Genomic DNA, 19,563 nt, shown 5'->3' on the forward strand with positions numbered 1-19,563 from the left:
CGTTTCCAATATGTATGTCATATGACCAACATGTGTGATATGTGACCAACTTATTCGCCAAGTTCTTAACCTATCAATTACCTAGAAATACTTATGAAGTGAAATCTATGTCTATGAAGCTTCTAAGAATCATCTCTATAAGATATTATCACTTTTATCTATTTTTATTTATCTCTATTTAACTCATCTTATTTTAATTATTATTAATATTAATATGTATATTTGTGATACTATCTTATATTATAGATAATTAAAGATGTGAGATTACTTAAATTATTAGATAATCATATGACGCTTAGAAAATCTTTCATATTAAAGTTAGTCAAAGATGTAAGGTTTTAAATTAATTTTGCATTGATGTTAAGCTTGAGCACTTTTTTATATTTAAAATAGTCAAAGATGTGAAATTTCAAAATTTATCTTACAATGATTTTAATCTTGAGTATCCTTCTATAAAAAAATAGTCAAAGATATGAGATTTTTTATTTTATTTAGTAAGGATTTTAAGCTTGAGTTGTAATTTATAATAATAGTAGTCAAAGATATGAGGTTGCTGAATTCATTTGACAATGATATTAAGCTTGAATACTAGCTAATATCAAAGATAATTAAAAATGTGAAATTACCTAAATTATTTGGTAATGATGTCATATTTGAATTCCTATTTATATTCAAAATAGTTAAAGTTGTGAGGTTTTTCAATTCTCTTGATGATAATGTTAAGTTGAAGTTCTTACTTATATCTAAGGTAGTCAAAGATGTCAAGTTGTCCAATTTATTTGAAAATGATGTCAAACTTGAACAATTGATTATATTGAACTTTATCAAAGATATGAAAGTATCCAAGTTATTTGACAATGATATCAAACTTAAGTACTTGCTTATATTTAAGGTAGTCAAAGATGTAACATTGTCCAATTCATTTGATAATAATGTCAATATTAAGCACTTGTTTATATCTAAAGTAGCCAAAGATTTGAAGTTGTTTATATCATTTGACAATGATATCAAGTATAGGCACCTATTTGTATTAAACTTTTTTAAAGAAAATAAACCTCTAAATAATATTAGAAGTAATCTCAATCTTATATATTTTACTAAATTATTTTTTTTTAAAGAAGTCATATATTATATTGTATTTGATAGCATGATTAAATTTGAACATTTTTTTAAGTGAAGTACAAATAAATATAGAAATTTCAAGAAATTGATCTGAATTTTTTAATCATAAATCATTCAAATTTTAAAACTTCTTCGAAATATTTTTTTTATTTAAAAATGAAATACTTTGTCCGATTCTTTTTTTTTTTATTTATAAAAAACTGATGTTTTTAATAAAAAAATATTTTAAGTTAAGAAAATATTTTACTAAGATAAAAAAATTCTTAATTTTTATTATATCTTCTGTTGTACACTTATCAATATTACAATGTAAAAACTGAAGAGATGGAAATCAATTTCTTCTTACTTTATTAAACATATTCTTGTTGAAATTGTTGTAAAATACTCCTTACAACTATAAATCAACATAATTAAAAGTACAAGTTTTAAAAAAAAATACAATAGCAATACATTCAGTATTTATAATATTTTTTATAAATTTATAAATTTATAAATTTTAATTAATATACATAAAAAATGAATTTAAAATTTTCTATTTAAAAAAAAATTAAATTAAAATTTTTAATTTTTAGATTTTTATTTATTTGTAACATTATTAATTTTCTTAAAAATGCATCCATGGCTTTTAAGTTTAAAGGTAATCCATTGCAATAAATATTTATTCTACAATATTTATTCTATAATATTTTTATAAATTTTATTAAATATGTTTGGTAATCCAATTTGGTATCCAAAAGAATGAGTCATTAACAACTTCAAACTTGCATCTTTTTCAATTACTTCAATATTTATTTTATAAACCATTTAAAAATAGTATTTGATTAAATTTTTATTTTATATTATTACAATTAATGTACTAATATTGCTAGCAGATAAAATACTTGTGGGAAAAAAAAATCTTAAATTTGATTTAAATATTTTATATCTTCTAAAACTAAAATAATTTTATGTAAAGAAAACTTATTTCAAAAAAACTTTTGCTTCTTCTAAGTTCTATAGTTCATATTTTTCTTTAAATTTTTCTAAGATTTTGCAAGATATTTTAAAACTATCAACACCATCTTTAATACTTCCAATAAAGCATGAGGCATGGTACATGTATTTTACATAATGAAATATAACTTTTACAATTTTAGTCCTACCTATTCTTCCTATGCCAATAAGACACATTATATTTTTTTAATGCATGATTGTGATACTCCTAATAAGTAATTTTTTACTTATTTTTTGGCAACTAAATAACATTGTGGTAAAAGAATTATAAATAAATGTAATACTAAATAACTTAAATTATTTTAATATATAACTCACGAAAATAATAAATATACACATTACCAATGATAAATAATTATGTTCTTTTTGCAATTGAATTTCTTCATAAACATTGTTTTCAGTTGCACCAAGAAGATGTTTTAATTTTACAAGGTTCTATCAAAATCTTTTTTTTCAATAATAACAATATTTCACAAATATTTGAAAATTTTGGACATTAGGATGGCTTTAAATTTCAACAATCTTTAATTAAATAAGTTAAGTCTTTACAATTTGAAGGTATTTCTAGACTTTTTAATTTCTAATTTTTTCTAATATATATTTTAAAAATATAGATACCATCAAATAATTCTTTTCTTGAAAGAATTTAAAAATATACCTTTGTAAATGAGTAAATATCTACTTTGAAAGGATACATTATCACTGTATCATAAGAATTTCTTATTTCTTTCAAAGCCATATGTTGTAATGTTCTATAAATATCTCTATTTTTTCTAACTTTTAGATTTTTTCTAATGTCAATCTTTGAAATTCCCAAATCAATCAACTTAACAACATTATGTTGAACAATATTGCTTGAAATTTTTTCTTCTATAATATTCACTAGAATATTATTCAACTTTAAATCATAATGTGTAATTTGCATATCATACAAATAATTCTTTCTTTTTTCAATTTGAAAAATAATATCAATTAAACAATTATATGATATTGATTTTTTTCATCTAATATATTTTATAAGTTTATTTTTTTTATAAATTCCATTATTACTTATAATTTTCTACTTGCATCCATTTTTTCATATGTTTTATTATTTCTACAAGACTTACAATACAAAACTTTGTATATTATCTTCCAAAATGAAGATGCATTAAAACCTTATGTAATATCTTTTAAAGCTTAAAAATATTATATAAGATTACGATGGCTTGAACCAGCTAGAATGGCCACTTTATTCTTAAAATAATCTATATAAGAAACACACATAATTTTTGTTGCATTAAAAAAATCCAACTACCTTGTCTTATAGACTTGTCCATAAGCTCCTCCACCTATGTATTTTATAAATTGCAAGTTATTTATGTTAGCTGAGATTTCCAAAATGTCTAATTTTCTACCTTCAATGCAATGCAAAGTCTTTAATCTATATAAAAAATGAATTATTAATCTACAATTTTAATCAATCTTTATTTTTAATTACCTAGATTAATCTTTCGTATAAGTTTTTTTCATCATTTTATACTTGAGCAAAGACTACAACATCAAAATAATAGATTTAGTATTTTTTAATTGCTTTGAATATTGAACCAAAAGTATATTACTTGCAATATAAAATTATATATTTTATATAAAAAAAATATTATTTAAACAATAAAAAATAATTTTTTTTTATTTTGTTTATTTTTTATTTTTTTCCTTCTTTTGTATCCAATGGCATGGATTTTTTGTTAGAATTATATCTCACTATTTCTAAGAGATATCAAATTTAAAGAATCATCAATTATTTCAAATATATAATTGTTATTATAAAAATCTCTATGTATTCTAAACTTGGTCAATTAATTGCAGTACAAGTTTTAAAACATTTAGGTCTAGAATTTATTTTCTTCTATCTCAAGTATATGATTCTATGCATCAGGAAATGAGAAATGCACATGAATTAATTGGAATCCAAAAAATACATAAAAACCTACAAAAACATATAGAGACCTATGACAACTTGAAAAACTCACAAGAATAAATAAGAACTTGCAAATGCATGAGAATCCATGACATTTTATAGAATGCAAAGAAAATATAAAAGAACCTAGAGAAATTTAAGAAATACATGGGAATTCAAGGAAATCCATGAAAACTCAAGAAACTTAGCAAAACCTATGAAAATTGCATCAAAATACACAAAAATATAAGAACATTTTTTTATATTTATTAATATAGGTTTCTATTATATGTCTAAGTTACAATGTATTTTTTTTAAATATGATCAAGATCTTATATTCTAAAAACAATGAAGATAAAAATACTATTTTAAATATAATTTATCTTGAAGTTCTTTCAATTTAGATATTTAAGTAATTACAATAAATAAAATTATATTTTTTTAATAAAATTATATTTTTTTAATAAAATTAAAGAAATATAAATATTTCTATATATATATATATATATTTCTTAGTCAACAATTCTTTAAGAGCAGTCAATTTTGAACTTAGCAATTATAAATTAAAATTTTATAATTTTTTTATCACCAGTAGCATAGGTTTGTATTAGAATATATATATATATATATATATACATACATACATATATACATGTTACTTACAAAACTTTTTAAAAGATAATTATTTCAATTAAATCATTAAAATTTATATTCTCAAATATCAATAATATATATATGCACTTATTAAATCCACACCTTCCTTTTCCACTAAATGATTTATTTTGTATCATGTCTGGGATCCTAACCCTACTCTCGTTTCCACCTTTGTCATCTCAATTCTGCCTATAATTCTATCCCAATTCTCACCCTTAGCTTGACCCTCCCTATCTCCATTACTATCTCTACCCTTCTTGTCTCCACCTCTATCTCCACCCTCCTTGTCTCTACTTCACTCCCAATCCCATCTTAATCGCCATCCCATTTCCACCCTCTCCTATTCCCACTTAATTTTACATTTTAAGTTTTAGTGAGAAAATATGTTTTCAAACATTATAATTATTTTAGATTTAAAAAGAATTCTATCTCTGATAATAAGTTGTTAGTATTTAGTCATGTTATTCTTATTATAATTTATTTACTTATTTATATTTATTAATAGGATATCATTATAAATTACTATTTTTTTGAAGTCTTAAATGGTGTGTTTTTATTAAAATATATTTAATTTAGTTTTCTGAAATATAAAATTATATTTTATTTAATATTTTTATTTTATTTATTAGATCAAAAAAATTACATCAATATTCAATAAACAATTTTTGTCTTATCTAAAATTACTTATGATATTAAATATTATTAATGCCAATTTTTTTTTCATTTTTATTTTTTCAAATTGCTCAATTATTTATTTTTTTATTTTATTTTTTTATTATTTAAATATTTTTTTTAAAACTTATTCATATCAAGATAACATAATTCTTGTCAAAATAGTATTTGTAAATCTTACTTAAATAAATTCATCCAAAAAAACTTAAAAGATGTATATAAAAAAACACTTCATTTTATTTAAAACTATTTTTACTAAAATCTATTATTATTCTATCAATTTAACATAGAAATTTAAAGTAATAGCCATTTATGACTAATTTTTGGTTATTTAAAATTATATAGAATAATGTATTGATAAGTAAAAAGAATAAAAAAAGAGATCTAAAAAATACTACTAACCATCTTTTAAAGTTTATACATTGTTTTGGTCATAATAGATGATTTTTTTTATATTGATATTTGGTGGAGATGGGATAGAGATTGAGGTAGGATTGGAGGTGGACATGAGGACAGTAGACACAAGGTATTAAAAACATGAATAGAAAGAAGATGCATAAACTTGTAAAATCCATGAAAAAAAAAAATGACAAAAAAAAAAAAAAAAAAGTATGTATATTAAAAGAAAACTGGAATGGCTATTGCCAAAAGACAAGGAAACTAGAGACTCTTAAATGTACATTAGAAGCAAAAAAGGAATGGACAAGAGTGAAGAAAACTTCACTCTTGCCTCTATATATACTATCTACCTAGGATCTATGTGGCGACACTCTATAGGACCTCCAAAAATGTGTTGATTTTGTATGTCACATATCTTGACTTACAAGGCAAGTTTTCTATAATTAACTTGTTTTACAAGCTACCTATATATGTGGCATGTATTTAGCTTATTAACCAAGTTTTTAACCTATCAATCAACTACAAACTCATATAAAGTCAAGATAACATATAAGAAGCTTTGAGGAAGCTTTTCTAAAAAGTATCATGAAATTAATCTACTTTTATCTACTTCTACTTATTCATATTATTTAGATAATAATTACAATAGATATTTATCCATGACATTATTCTCTCTTTTAGCAAGAAGTTCCATGAGGAGCGATGATCATATATTGAGGAAGTCTAAGATGTGACAAATTGTATTTGCCATGTAATATAATCTTTATTTCCTTCAAAGGTAGTAGATAGGTCCCTTCAGTCATTCATAATGTCTCATTTTAGGGTGGAATGACCTCCTTGTCATTTGATCATTGAAAAAACCTTTCTAACTTCCTTCAAACAAAACATTTATAAGACCATTAGGAGTTGTGCCTACCTCCAATAAAATCACCAAAGATCAAGAGTCTTTTCCAAGATTGTGATATCAAACTTGTTGTATCTTACCATCTATTCAAGAAAGAACATGATGTTCTTAAAGGTCTTCACTCTTATTATGTCATCTCGAAGGCTATGATAATTGTAATGTCTCATTCAATAAATCAATAAATGATGGCTCTTGAATTGAATCTGCCACTTGTTGGTTCTCCATCTCCTTAATGCCACAATTATATATAAATTACAATTAAGGATAGAAAGTAGAATGCAATCTTTTCTGAATTGTATATTTTTATAGCAAAGATTTGCTATCCTTTTTTTTGGTTTTGATAGATATTATTGATAAAAAGCTTTCACCTTCTTTGCTACATTTATAAGATTTTTTGGTGGCTTCCATGTGTGTTTACTAATATCATATCTATGCCAATAGACAAGATATTTTAACTTATTTTGGTGCCACCTTGAATCTAAAACTTCTTCTATTTTAAACTCTTCATTATTATCTATTTTTATAAGAAGAAGTGGGACTTATCTTCTTCTTGGTATATTCATAGTCTTGTATGATTCAAGAAGAGAGACATAGAATATAGGATGGACTTTCATTGACTCAGGTAGATGTAATCAATAAGCAACTAGATTGATTTTTCTACAAATAGAAAAAGGTCTAAGCATATAGTAGTCCAACTTATCACAAGGACAAGTAATCTTGATATTACGATGAAGTAATCATACCTTATCACTTACATTGAATTATAGTTATTTTTTTGTGACATGTATCTATATTGATCTTTTGTTGTTCTTGAGCTTCCTTTAATTATGCCTTTATTATTGCATGTAGCTTTGAAAAATACTTTTTCATAAGATCATCAATTTTTAAAAGTCAAAAGTATCAAGTTGTAAATGGTAACCATAATTAGCAAAGAAAGATATTTATTGCATAGAAAAATGTATTGTATTATTATAAGCAAACTTTGTCAATGGCAAGAAGATTATTCAATTATCTTGTTGATAATTGATGGTGCTGCTTAAGTATTGCTTCAAAACTTGGTCTACATACTATCTATCTATGAATTTAAGGATAAAAGACCAAAGAAGCTTTATGTCTATCTTTAAAATCTTTAAAAGGAATTTCTAAAATTTTGATACAAATTGAGTCTCATTATCCAATATAATATGTTTTGGTAATCTATGATACTAATAAATATTATCAAGGAAAAGCTTGGAAATTTCTTTACATGTGATAGATTTTGTGCATAGTACAAAATGTGCCATTTTGATAAAATGATCTACTATCACAAATATAGAATTACGCAAACTTAAGATTGAAAGATTCATAATAAAATTCATAGAAACTAAAGACTATAATTGTTTTAGAATAGATAATAGTTGAAGAAGTCTATAAAATCAATAACAAGGAGTTTTTGACTTTGAACATATGTCACATGATTGAACAAAGTCTTTTACAACCTTCTACATTTGCAGCCACAAAAAATCTCTAGATATTAGCTCCAAAGTCTTATTGTATCTAAAATGTCATATTGCTGAAAAGTTGTGATGTGCTTCAAGAACATGTAAATGTGCTTCTCCTTTTGAAACTTATAGGCATCTTTCAAAATAAAGTAGGTTGTTCTTGAATTTGAACTTGAAAGTATTACAAGAATTAGAAAAAATATACTTAATATCATGAATAAGAAGAACAGAGGATATACTTGATTGAATTTTCTTGAAAAAAGTTGAATCAATAGTCAATGTTGATTTCACTATTCAAAGATGAAATTCTTCTTGCTTTAATAAAATTATCTTTTGTTGATGAGAAGCTCCATTTCCTATTTTTGATGAAAGATAAGAATATTTAAAAAAGACATTGAACAAACTTTGTTGTTTTTCTAGCTAATAAGTGATATTCAATTTGAATCTTAATAAAGACATGCTTTAACGAGCTTGGCAATGATTCAAAATACAAGTTGACATAAAATATTTGAGGTTCTTATGATCCATATATATGGTAAATAAATTAGAAGCACCTTTTAGATAATGACACCATTCTTAAATTGAATCCATAATTGCAAGAAGTTCTTTATTGTGGATCTCATAGTTAATTTCGGCTCTTGAGAATTTCTTAGAATGAAAAGCTACTAGATGGAGCTTGTCATCTTCTCCTATTTATGACAAAACAACACCTATAGCAAAATTTGATATGTTTAATTCCATAAAAAATACCTTAAAAAAGTTGATGCAATACAAGATTGATGTAGAAATAAATGTCAACTTCAAGGTTTTAAAAGATGCTTTAGCTTCTTTGCTCCAATCAAGTTTGTCTTTACATGTAAGACATGTAAAAAGAATCACAATTTGAGAAAAAATCTACATAAAGATCCAATAGTAATTAGCAAAGCCCAAAAAATATTGCACATCTCTTATTGTTCTTGGAATCATCTAATCTATAATAGTTTGAACTTTCTTCGGATCCATCATAAGTCCTTCTTTAGAAATGATATATCCTATGAAGTCAATTTAAGTAGTGTAGAATACACACTTTTTCAACTTAACATAAAATCTTGCATCTCTAAATTTTTGTAACATACAACAAATATAAACTTCATACTCTTTTGTATTCTTAAAATAGATTAAAATGCCATCTAAATAATAGAAAATAAAATCATCTAAAAACTCATGAAAAATATCATTTATAAGATGTTGAAATGTAGTTGGTCTATTCATGAGTCTAAAAGGTATGACAATATATTCAAAGTATCTATACCTTACTCAAAATGCAGTCTTTTATTCATCTCTTTCTTTAATGCAGAAAAAGTTGTATGTTCTTCGTAGATCTTAGCTTCATTTAGTTGATGAAGAAGTTGAGATATCAAGGATAAAAGATACCTATTCTTAATGGTAATCTTACTGAGTCCTCAATAATCTATGCACATTTATAGTGATCTATCTTTTTCTTCACAAATAAGATAAGAGCTCTTGTAAGAGATTTTGAATGACGTATTAAATTCTTGGCTAAATTCTTGTTAATGTACTTCATGAGTTCAACCAACTCATTTTGTGATAAATTGTAGATTGGACCAAATGGTGGCTAACTTTCTTCTTTAAGGTCAATTGAGCAATCATATGGACAATGCTCTAAGAAAATATTTGCATTCTTCTCTTCAAAAATATCTTGAAAATCTTCATATTGACTTGGAATGCAACTTGAAGACTTTCTATCATTAAAAATGGATGTGGCATAAATAACAAAAGATTATCTTTCTTTTACAACATGCAAGAAAGCTTTTGCGCCTACGAGTACGGATTTGATTATAGTAGACTCATGGCTTTCAATAAAACTCTTAATAATGTTCTAAAAAAAATCATGTTTATGAAAAATCTAATCTATTAAAGGATTATACTTTTCTAGCAATAATAAATCTAAAATAATCAGATTAGAAGGAGACTTAATCATATTAAAAATTATGCAACTATTTATAACCATTTATTGCTATATCTATGGGAAGTGTTTAATGAGTAATACCTTCAAAAGATAATGGACAACCATCTATGATTTTTATATGTATGGGTTTAGTTTTTTATACTAATAATATTCTATGGCTTTTAATAAACTCTTTATGTAAGAAACAAGCTAAGACTCCTGAATCTATCAATGCAGAGGCTTTACGATTATTAGGTCTTAAATACACATCTATTATAAAACAAAGAGAGGATTCTAAGGAGAAGATAGAATCTTCATTTGTACAAGATTCGAGCTTCATTGTTCCTATTATAGCTGGACAAATTTATTTTTTGATATTTGTTCATCTTTGACAATCGTACTCTTTATTTTGTAGTTGCATCATTTCTTTCGATAATGTTGAGCACTATGCTTAGCTTATCTGCAATAGAAACATAGTCTTTTTTCACAACAATAAATCTTTTCTTGTTCAATAAGAGGTTTAGAACATAACGCATCAATTTTTATGTCTTCTACTTCCAAATATTTAGATTGCGAGGTTGTCAATATTGTCATTAAATAGTAATAATGTGGAGGTTTTCTTGTACAATTCTCACATTGAAACTCAAAAAGCTAATTGTCACACTTCAGAGCAAAGTCAATTACTTGATTCAATGTCTGAAGATCAAGTAAAATGAACATCAATTTCTTTATTTCATATTATAATCCATAGAAAAATTGGTTGATAAAAGGAACATCATTCCACTTGACATCAATTACTAGCTGTCAAAACTATGAAGCATATGGTATTACTAATTGATTGTCTTGTCGCAAGATACAAATCTTATTGATTGCAATACAAATTGCATCATGTTTTTCATATATAAGTCAAAACTATGCCAAAAAAGCCTCCAGATTATCCAATATTGGATCTCATCGTTCGAAAAAAGATAAAAACCATGATAATGCCAAATCCAAAAGAAATATATTAATAAATCTAAATTGTGATCCTGACGTTGGATAGCTTTGGGATTGAAGTTCAATTACAAGTTATACTTCATTAATAAATCCTCAAAACTTAGATCTTGTGCCATCAAACTTCTTAGATAAGACAACTCTAGGTTGTCTAACACTGGAAGGATGTTCTACTGAAGGAGAAGAGATGTGATTTGGTGTAGATGTTGAAGCGACTCAAATCATGTCTGTATCTTCACTTCTTGCCATTTCTTCTTGCTATGGTAGCAATAAACAGAGTTGATGCATCATAAGTATCAACTCTCTCAATTGCTCTTGCATTTGTACCATTACACTCTTCATTTCAAGAAGCTTTGCCATGATAACACTTAGAAAAAAAAAAAAAGTCTAATATTGCTCAACACAAGTAGAAGAGAGGACTTGAGAACAAAGAAAATATTAAGAATAATATTAATTTAAAAGAGGATAATCTAAAACTTCTAATATGCTTATATCTTAAGAGAAAGAGGTAATCCATTCTTAATTAAGATTAGTCAAAGCTCTGATATTGTAAGTGCACTCTTGTCAATTTGTCAATGGCATGAAGTCAAAGAAGATACATAAACATGTGAAATCTATATCAAAAGAAAAATGAAAAAATAAAAATAAAGAAATATTTATATTAAAAAGAAAATTGAAATGGCTATTATCAAAAGATAAGAAAATTAGAGACTCTTGAATATAGACTAGAAACAAAAAAGAATTAACAAGAGTGAAGAAGGCTTCACTCTTGCCTCTATATATACTATCTACTTAAGATCTATGTAGCAACGTTCTATAGGATCTCTAAAAACGTGTTTTGTATGACATGTATCTTGACTTACAAGGCAAGTTTTCTATATAAGTGCCACATAATTAACTTATTTCACAAGCTATCAACACATGTGGCATGTAGTTGGCTTGTTAACCAAGTTTTTAACCTTCCAATCAACTACAAAATATATGTAAAGTCAAAACAGTGTTAAGGAAGCTTCTAGGATGCTTTTCTAGAAGGTATTATGAAATTAATTTATTTTTATCTACTTCTACCTATTCATATTATTTAGGTAACAATTACAGTAGATATATATCTATGACATAAGGTGGAGATGGTTGCTAAGAATGGAGAATGTGGAATGTGGGACGGAAATGAATATGGGAACATAGAACATGATACAAAATGAATTATTGTAGAAAGGAGAAGGTGTGGCTTTAACAAGTTATATACTATAGGAATGTGGGAAAATTAAATACTATATATTTTCTTCAAAATATATACAATCATATTATTTTTATACCAAGTATCCTAAATTCAAGTATATATTTATATTTACATTTTTAGGGATTATATCAATAAAAATAAATTATGCAAGTTTTTGATAAAATAAAACTCTAACACAAATAATACAACATGGAATAATAACTTTTCATAATAATATGTTTATATTACAAAAATTCCTTCATGAGACAAACCCTAATATATGGAAATAAAATGGTGTGAGTTGAGTGCATAATTTTCCACCATACTATGTGAGATTTAAACATGAAACAAATCGACAAACATAAATCCTAACATTCACTACCATCATCATCATATTCGTCGTCGCCGTCGTTGCTATTTTAGGATTTCGAGGTCGAAAGCCATGAAAACCCGGAGCGCAAAAGGATCGCGGATGCCACCGAATCTGCGATATCGGTGCGGAACTGGGACCAAGCTCAGCGTGTGAATCCCACGAATGAACGATAAACCTCCTCGCCATGGTGGGATCGCTGCCATCCTAGTCTTCCTACGCTTCCTATTCATTCTATCGTCTGTCTGCTTGCCTGCCAACGCACCGCGAGCTTCCGCCATGAAACCAAACCCTAGCACTGCTTGAAGGACTCTGAAGGACTCTCCATCTCGATTCGTGCATCCACAGCTTGATTAAAGCACTTGGGTTAACTTCGTGGGGTTGTTTGGAGGTATTCAATGACTCTCAATTAGCAGACGTGGTTTCTTTGGAGCGATTCTCGTCTTCAATCCCATCTTGCTGTTCGCCGTTTGTTGCTGCGACGGGTTTTCACCGCGTTTCATAGTCGATCGTGCCAGGCAGTTGGGTTTGGGGCTGTTTGGTAGAGTGCTCCCTTTTGTTGTAGTGCTAGGGTTTGTTTTCTTCGCTGCTTCACGATTGGCAATCTCCCTTGGTGGTACACGCCCTGTGTAGATGTTGGGTTGTCGTCGTTGGTGTTTTTGAGACGTTGTGTGACTCGTAGGGTTTTGACGTTCGTTTGGTTTTCGAGGGGCTGGTTTCAGCGACAGGAAGGAGAACAATATGCAGGCTGTGCGGGCTGCCGTGCTGAAGCGCATGCAAGTGGGAGTGGCTGCGTCATGGGTGCAGGGTCCTGCTTTCGCTTATGGCTTCCGTCTATTTTCTACCGAGGCACATGGAACGTATTTGGATAAGCACGTCGTCACTGATCGTGTCTTGAATGTTGTCAAGAAGATGCAGAAAGTTGACACCGCTAAGGTATCGTCTCGTCTTCAGAGTCTCAATTTCTTTCAAATGCGGTGGTATATACTTAAATCTGCTAAATTGTGGTACGCGTTCCACTGTAAAAAGATGAAATTTTGTAATAGCCATGGTATTAACTTCCTTCGTGTAGCAAATTCGATATTCATGCCCTTGCAACCAAAATTCATCCATAGCTGTCTCTTAGTCGATTCGTATATCTAGATATTGTGATAAAGCAACCTGTAAATTTAGACCCAGTCGACGTCTATCTTATATCGTCTCCGTATTGCTCATATATATCATAATCTACTAGAATTCAGCTGATTATCCCGTATAGAAACCTCGTAATTCCTTCCTTTTAATCCCCATTACCAAATTCAAATTAGATTTTGCCCCTGCTGCTAGATGAGTGTAAAGGTTAATCTTAGTTCGTTTTGTATTGTTAGTGAGATGGCAGAGTATGAACATCTCGAAGTGACTCGTATATGAAGTTAGCTTTCGGCAAAGTTTGGTGTTCGAAATTGAAATTAAGAGCAATGGTATTTTTCTGACAAGCAGAAGAGTTGTGGCACTTATCATGACAAAGCAGAACATCATATATGTTCATTGCAAAGGAGCTCATCGGTTTCATCTTGGTTTCAATAGGTGACTCCCAATGCACACTTTCAAAACGATTTGGGACTCGACAGCTTGGATACAGTGGAAGTTGTGATGGCTTTCGAAGAGGAATTTCAAATCGAGATCCCAGACGCTGATGCAGACAAGATTTTCTCATGTGGAGACGCTATTGAGTATATTGCTTCTCAACCTAGAGCGAAGTAAGAAAATGGCATACGCTATTGAACCTATCCATTCATTGTTGAAATGGAATCGGTATTTGTTGCTGCTAAAATAGGTGCTAGACATGAATTTATCAGTTACATACACAGAAAACAATTTTTGGCCAACTGTAACTGCCTTTTCTTAGCAATAGTACAATTCCGTCACCAACATTTCACAATCGGAGGGAACAGTTGATGAAAATGTCATTTCATGTACATCATGAGAAATTATATATCGTTAGATCACGCTTGTTGCACTAAAATTAGTAGGCGATTACACGCTAGTAATAATTGAGGGAGAAAGAGCATTATCGCCTTGAAATGTGTTGAAAAAGTGATACACCCTCTAGATAAATGCTCCTCTACTACAACGTTAAGCCAACCAGCTACGTACATATACGGAGGAGGGATTGAAACAAGTCCTTCGATCAATTTTGCTACATTTCTCCTCTCTTGACGGTGCTCTCAGCGGGACGATTATGCGCCGTTAGTGAATGATCACTCGAGTGGCACATGCTCAACATTTTTAGTCCAAGTTCTCTGCATTAAGCTCATCTTCATTTCAGATTCGGACAGACAAACCACAAACACTAGGACTAACGCAGAGTACACCCAAAATCCAGTGCGCTCCAAATTGACTATACCTCTATAGTCGACGGACATGATCCAGCAGGCAGCTTGACAAGCGTGGATTGTCAAACACCCCTTCCATGGTTCTATCAAACTTCGACTCCACATACACCAAGCGCAACACAGCAACAATGTCAACAACAAAACGCACAACCAAATGAAACTGAAACCCCCCACTAAAACACACTGATCAACTCGCAAATGCTCCTTCCCCACCCTCAAAAACCGGCACTCAACTCGCTTCTGCAATGTCACCATTTCGCCCACACATCTGCCGTCTGCAACGTCACCATTTCGCCCATCACCGCACACCACTCTGCACGTGATGCTGGAAGATCACAAATATTACATATCTCCCCTCCACTCTTCCCCCTCAAACACTTGCAGTCCCATCAATCCTGTGTACCCTCTATACCCACAAACGACTACCCCGCTGCCTCGGCCTGCCCTTGCTCCGATTTTCACTTCACGGCTTGCTACCCAAACTGCCTCCTACAATCATAGCTACCCGATCACGCCCTACTCGAATGCCCATTGGTTCTCCCTCCGCACTTCCTCCTCCTCCTCCGGGGTGAAGTCGTTCTTGATGTTAAACGTCTTCCGGATCTCCTCCGGTGTCTTCCCCTTTATCATATCCGCCACAGTTTGGCACGTCAAGTCCAACAGATTCTTGATGTTCAGATAGTTCGCTGCCTGTTCCCATCAATCCATTCCTTCCCGTTAGCACTGTTCCTACTCGTCCCCCCCCCCCCACACACTCTGTACAACCCAAAGCTTCCACGCGCCCACATCTCATACCCAAACGGACGCCCAATTCCTTACCAAGATCAGGTCGAACAACGTCGCTTGGTCCACCTTCACAAAATCCGCGTCCCAAGCCTTAATTTCGTCCTCTGACGCCGGGGGCTTGTCCTCGCCCTGTTTCTGGTTGTCCACGTGGTACTTGCAGTACTCGATCACTTTCGCCAGGATCTTGCTCGACACGTTTGGCAGCGGGATCACCGCATCTTTGCCCGTGTCTTCGATCATGTTCTTCACTGCCTGCGACTCGAACGCCACTGCCTCGTCCACCTCGAACATTTCGTCATCTGAGCTTCTCAATTTCACGCGCTGCTCCGCCATCGCCACAAACTACCCTCACAAGATCCCTGCAAACACCCCGCTACAACGTCCACTCAAACACCCTGCACCATCCACGCCGACACCGACCCACACACACCCTCTCCGCCATCACCAAACCACGGCCAAGACCATCAACGCTCACACTCCCCAACTCCTACCCTTTCATGCCACTAACCACACACTCTCGCAACCTCAACCCTAACATCCTTCCCGCCACGTTCCACCACCACCTTCTCAAAACCTCGAAACCCCTACTATCACAAACAGGAGCCCACAACGGGGATGCACCCTAATCCTGAACGCGTCACAGACCAATCCTCATGGTTGCCGACCAAACCACCACGGCGGATGACCATCGCTCACAACTTCACAGACTCACTACATTTTGCTTCCGCCGCTCACTCCTCGCCCGCCCGCCTACCGATCCGTCCCATGCTGTCGCACACGCTCACATGACCCACCCGATTGACGCCCATGCCAGAATCAAATTTCGCTATAACCCGACCCCTAGAACACGCCACTACTCCGACCACAACCGCCACATCCCTACGACCCATCGCAACCTACTGGTTGCTATCGCACAGCTTCCCGTTCAGTGCTTCGGGCCACGAAACGCACTTCAGCGACGTTCAGCACTATCTCACACAACTACCCGTGAGGAACCAACCAACCAACCCTCCTACAAGCGACTTCGACAGTGAAGCCCGACTATCGATTCGCCATCCCTGGCAAGGCGATCGCACCCAAAGCTAAACCCTACGCCTTCAATCCCACTCTTCAACTTCCAGTCACGAAACAAAAAGCATTGGGCAGCAGCAGTTTTGCACATACAATTCGTCGCAAAAGACACAGCAATGCAGGACATCGGGGCGCATTGCAGCAGGTCAATCACCTGGTAACGCACCGGATAGCAACGTAAAACAGAGCCTCTTCTCTTCTCTTCGCAGCGATGGTCTCGATCGAAGTGGCTGATCTCCGCTTCCAGTCACTTAAAATGGACCAAAGTCAAGCTCCGGAAACAGCAACACAGACACAGAAAAGAGTGAGCAAGTGAGTCAAAGAGCGAGAGAGAGATGCAGTACTCTTCGTGAATGCTCGTCGCGGGTTTGGGGGGACGGGGACGGGGACGGGCTACCAGTTAGGGAGAGATGAATCGCGTGTGGATGAAAGTGACTCGAGGCACATCGACTGAGTTAATATCGACCAGGAGGGAGGATTTTCGTGGAAGCTGCTGCACAAGTCAGATCGAAAGTTGGGGATATTTAACAAAACAATAGTTTTCTCATTTGTTAAATTGTTGAGTGAGTTTTTTTTTTTTTTTTTTTTTTTTAATTTCTTAATTTTTTCCATAACTGTATGAATATTAGATACCTTCCTTTTTTAATATCTTGCAGTAAAAGTTTGCACTATAATTTCTTCATGTGAAGCATGTGCACATGCACTGGAGGTTTTGTCACAAGACCATAAGTTATGAAGTATTCAATTGAAGTTGCTTTTAAAGCGTTTTTCCGTTTTTGGATTGCATCCAAAATTCTGAAAAAGTAGAGGAATATCTTATTACGATTGATATATATATATATATATATATATATAGGTGTCGGCATGTCATTTGTCTATGCATTTATAGATTTTGTGTTGAGTGGTTTTATGATAAAAGTGTAAAGTTTTTACTAAAATAAATAAATAAGTATTTTCGTCACATTTGCCACATCTATTTTGGTTCAAAGATTGTTTGATATACTGGATGTTGTTAGAAAAAATCTAAAAAAACATTCATTTCATGTTTTGGTATGAAGATGTAAGTCATTCTTGCTTCACATGTTACATGTGATGTAGGTAAAATGTTATTGTGTTGGTGTTTTTTTAATGACAATATAAATGGATACTTCCTTACATGTTTTTTCAGCACTAGTACATAAGAATTTAATCTATTTAACAAAACGAAATTATGCATCCACTGCTTAGTTTTTTCAGGAAAAAATATCTTCTTGACCTGATTTCATGTTACTATATTAAGTCTGCTAAATCTATATTTTATCTAAAATAAAGAAATGAACAAACAAAACAAAACTGTGATGAGGAATCTGACATAGATTGTCATGCATTATTGCAAAACAATATTTCAACATTGTTTTGGCAGATTACAGAGAATTTTTTAAAATATTTGTTGACAGTTAAATAAAAAAGGGTTGAACCAAACATGTTGTTGTTGTTTTTTGTTTTTTGTTTTTTTTTCATGGAGATTCTATGCACTGTTTTGAAAAAAAGTAGACAAGAAAGAAATGCAACCTATTTTTATTTTGAAAATAGCTTAAGATTAATTCGTTTTTATTTTTATTTTTTTTTCTCATGGTGATTATTCCATTTCTAATTTATATGATTTTCAGATTGTCAAATAATGGTTTGGTATGGTTTTTATATGCTATGTGCTTTTCATATGCATAAGAATAAAAAAAAAAGCACTTTGAGATGTATCTAGTTATACTTTTGAAAAAATATTTATCAAAATTAAATTAACATATAATTCAATAAAAATGTATTATAATATGGATGAAAATTAGAATCACTTTTAAAATATTTTCAAACACAACTTATAAAATAGTCTTCTATCTTAAAAAATAAATACATAAATATAAGGTAATATTAATGTATTAATGGCAAGTATTAGGAACCATATATAAGACAAGGATTAAAGACCAAGGAATGGAATTAACTCGACATTAAAACAATAACTAGATATAAGATAAGAAGGTCTTAGCTAGACGACAAGAAGTGAGTTGTCGAGATTGAAGATCCCTTCAGCCTCGACTCTTATATATGCTAAGTCCTAAGAAGCTTCTTGAGAAGTTTTTATGAGGTTTGAGAACAAAGCAAGCCTAAGATCCTTTTTTGACAACTTCCTAAATCATCTAAAGCCTCCTAGAAACTTCTATGATCTCCTAGAACTTTCTTAGAATCTACTAGAATCTTTCGGAACCTTCTAAAATCTCATAGAACCTTCAAGAGCCTTCTTAGAACCTTTTGGAACCTTCTTCAGTTGTATGTCTGCGACATTACATCCTCTTCTAACTTTGAGGTCTCCAAGAAGCAATGGTGCAGCAAGCTAGTATATGCGCAAGAAGTTGAAGATTTGTTGCATTGTGTCTATTATATATTCCAATTATTTTTCTTGAGGTAAATAGTTCATAAGCCCTTGTAGCCATTGATAGTGCCTTAAGCCTTCCACTTGTGACTAAGCATGAACTTTGGTATCTTTATTGTGGAATTGTCCTGTAAATACTCCTTTTAGACATCCTTCATAGGCAAGTTCTACCTCAAATATAATTACCAACAACCTATTACTAGGTATCCTTCGATATCTTCATGGTTCAGGTA

At 31.0% G+C, this 19,563-nt stretch overlaps 2 protein-coding genes across 4 annotated transcripts; one reads left to right on the forward strand and one right to left on the reverse strand.

The window, feature by feature from the left end:
* The first annotated feature begins 12,909 nt into the window (after positions 1–12,909).
* Positions 12,910–14,615, forward strand: LOC112275974 (acyl carrier protein 2, mitochondrial). 2 transcript variants are annotated; one of them, XM_024506855.3, is made up of 3 exons: positions 12,910–13,235; positions 13,417–13,630; positions 14,261–14,615. In XM_024506855.3, exons 2-3 carry the CDS (start codon positions 13,436–13,438, stop codon positions 14,435–14,437), a joined length of 372 nt encoding a protein of 123 aa, XP_024362623.1. In that variant the 5' UTR covers positions 12,910–13,235; positions 13,417–13,435; the 3' UTR covers positions 14,438–14,615. The 2 variants fall into 2 exon arrangements, with proteins under 2 accessions (XP_024362623.1, XP_024362622.1); XM_024506854.3 differs by having other exon boundaries at positions 12,910–13,085.
* Positions 14,608–17,223, reverse strand: LOC112275845 (SKP1-like protein 1A). 2 transcript variants are annotated; one of them, XM_090246821.1, is made up of 3 exons: positions 17,093–17,223; positions 15,889–16,214; positions 14,608–15,759 (listed from the first exon to the last, which is right to left on the reverse strand). In XM_090246821.1, exons 2-3 carry the CDS (start codon positions 16,186–16,188, stop codon positions 15,586–15,588), a joined length of 474 nt encoding a protein of 157 aa, XP_090102947.1. In that variant the 5' UTR covers positions 16,189–16,214; positions 17,093–17,223; the 3' UTR covers positions 14,608–15,585. The 2 variants fall into 2 exon arrangements, with proteins under 2 accessions (XP_090102947.1, XP_090102945.1); XM_090246819.1 differs by having other exon boundaries at positions 17,081–17,223.
* Positions 17,224–19,563: the final 2,340 nt, after the last annotated feature.

Source organism: Physcomitrium patens, chromosome 23, assembly GCF_059467195.1.
Source record: "Physcomitrium patens ecotype Gransden chromosome 23, ASM5946719v1, whole genome shotgun sequence".
NCBI lineage: Eukaryota > Viridiplantae > Streptophyta > Bryopsida > Funariales > Funariaceae > Physcomitrium > Physcomitrium patens.

What these genes read in the sequence shown, in the direction of transcription:
- LOC112275974 (XM_024506855.3), top strand. Translation starts at nt 13,436, where the DNA reads ATGCAGGCTGTGCGGGCTGCCGTGCTGAAGCGCATGCAAGTGGGAGTG. An exon ending in AGAAAGTTGACACCGCTAAG is followed by an intron (nt 13,631 to 14,260) that starts GTATCGTCTCGT and finishes TGGTTTCAATAG; the next exon opens with GTGACTCCCAATGCACACTT.
- LOC112275845 (XM_090246821.1), bottom strand. Translation starts at nt 16,188, where the DNA reads ATGGCGGAGCAGCGCGTGAAATTGAGAAGCTCAGATGACGAAATGTTC. An exon ending in CGTTGTTCGACCTGATCTTG is followed by an intron (nt 15,760 to 15,888) that starts GTAAGGAATTGG and finishes TGATGGGAACAG; the next exon opens with GCAGCGAACTATCTGAACAT.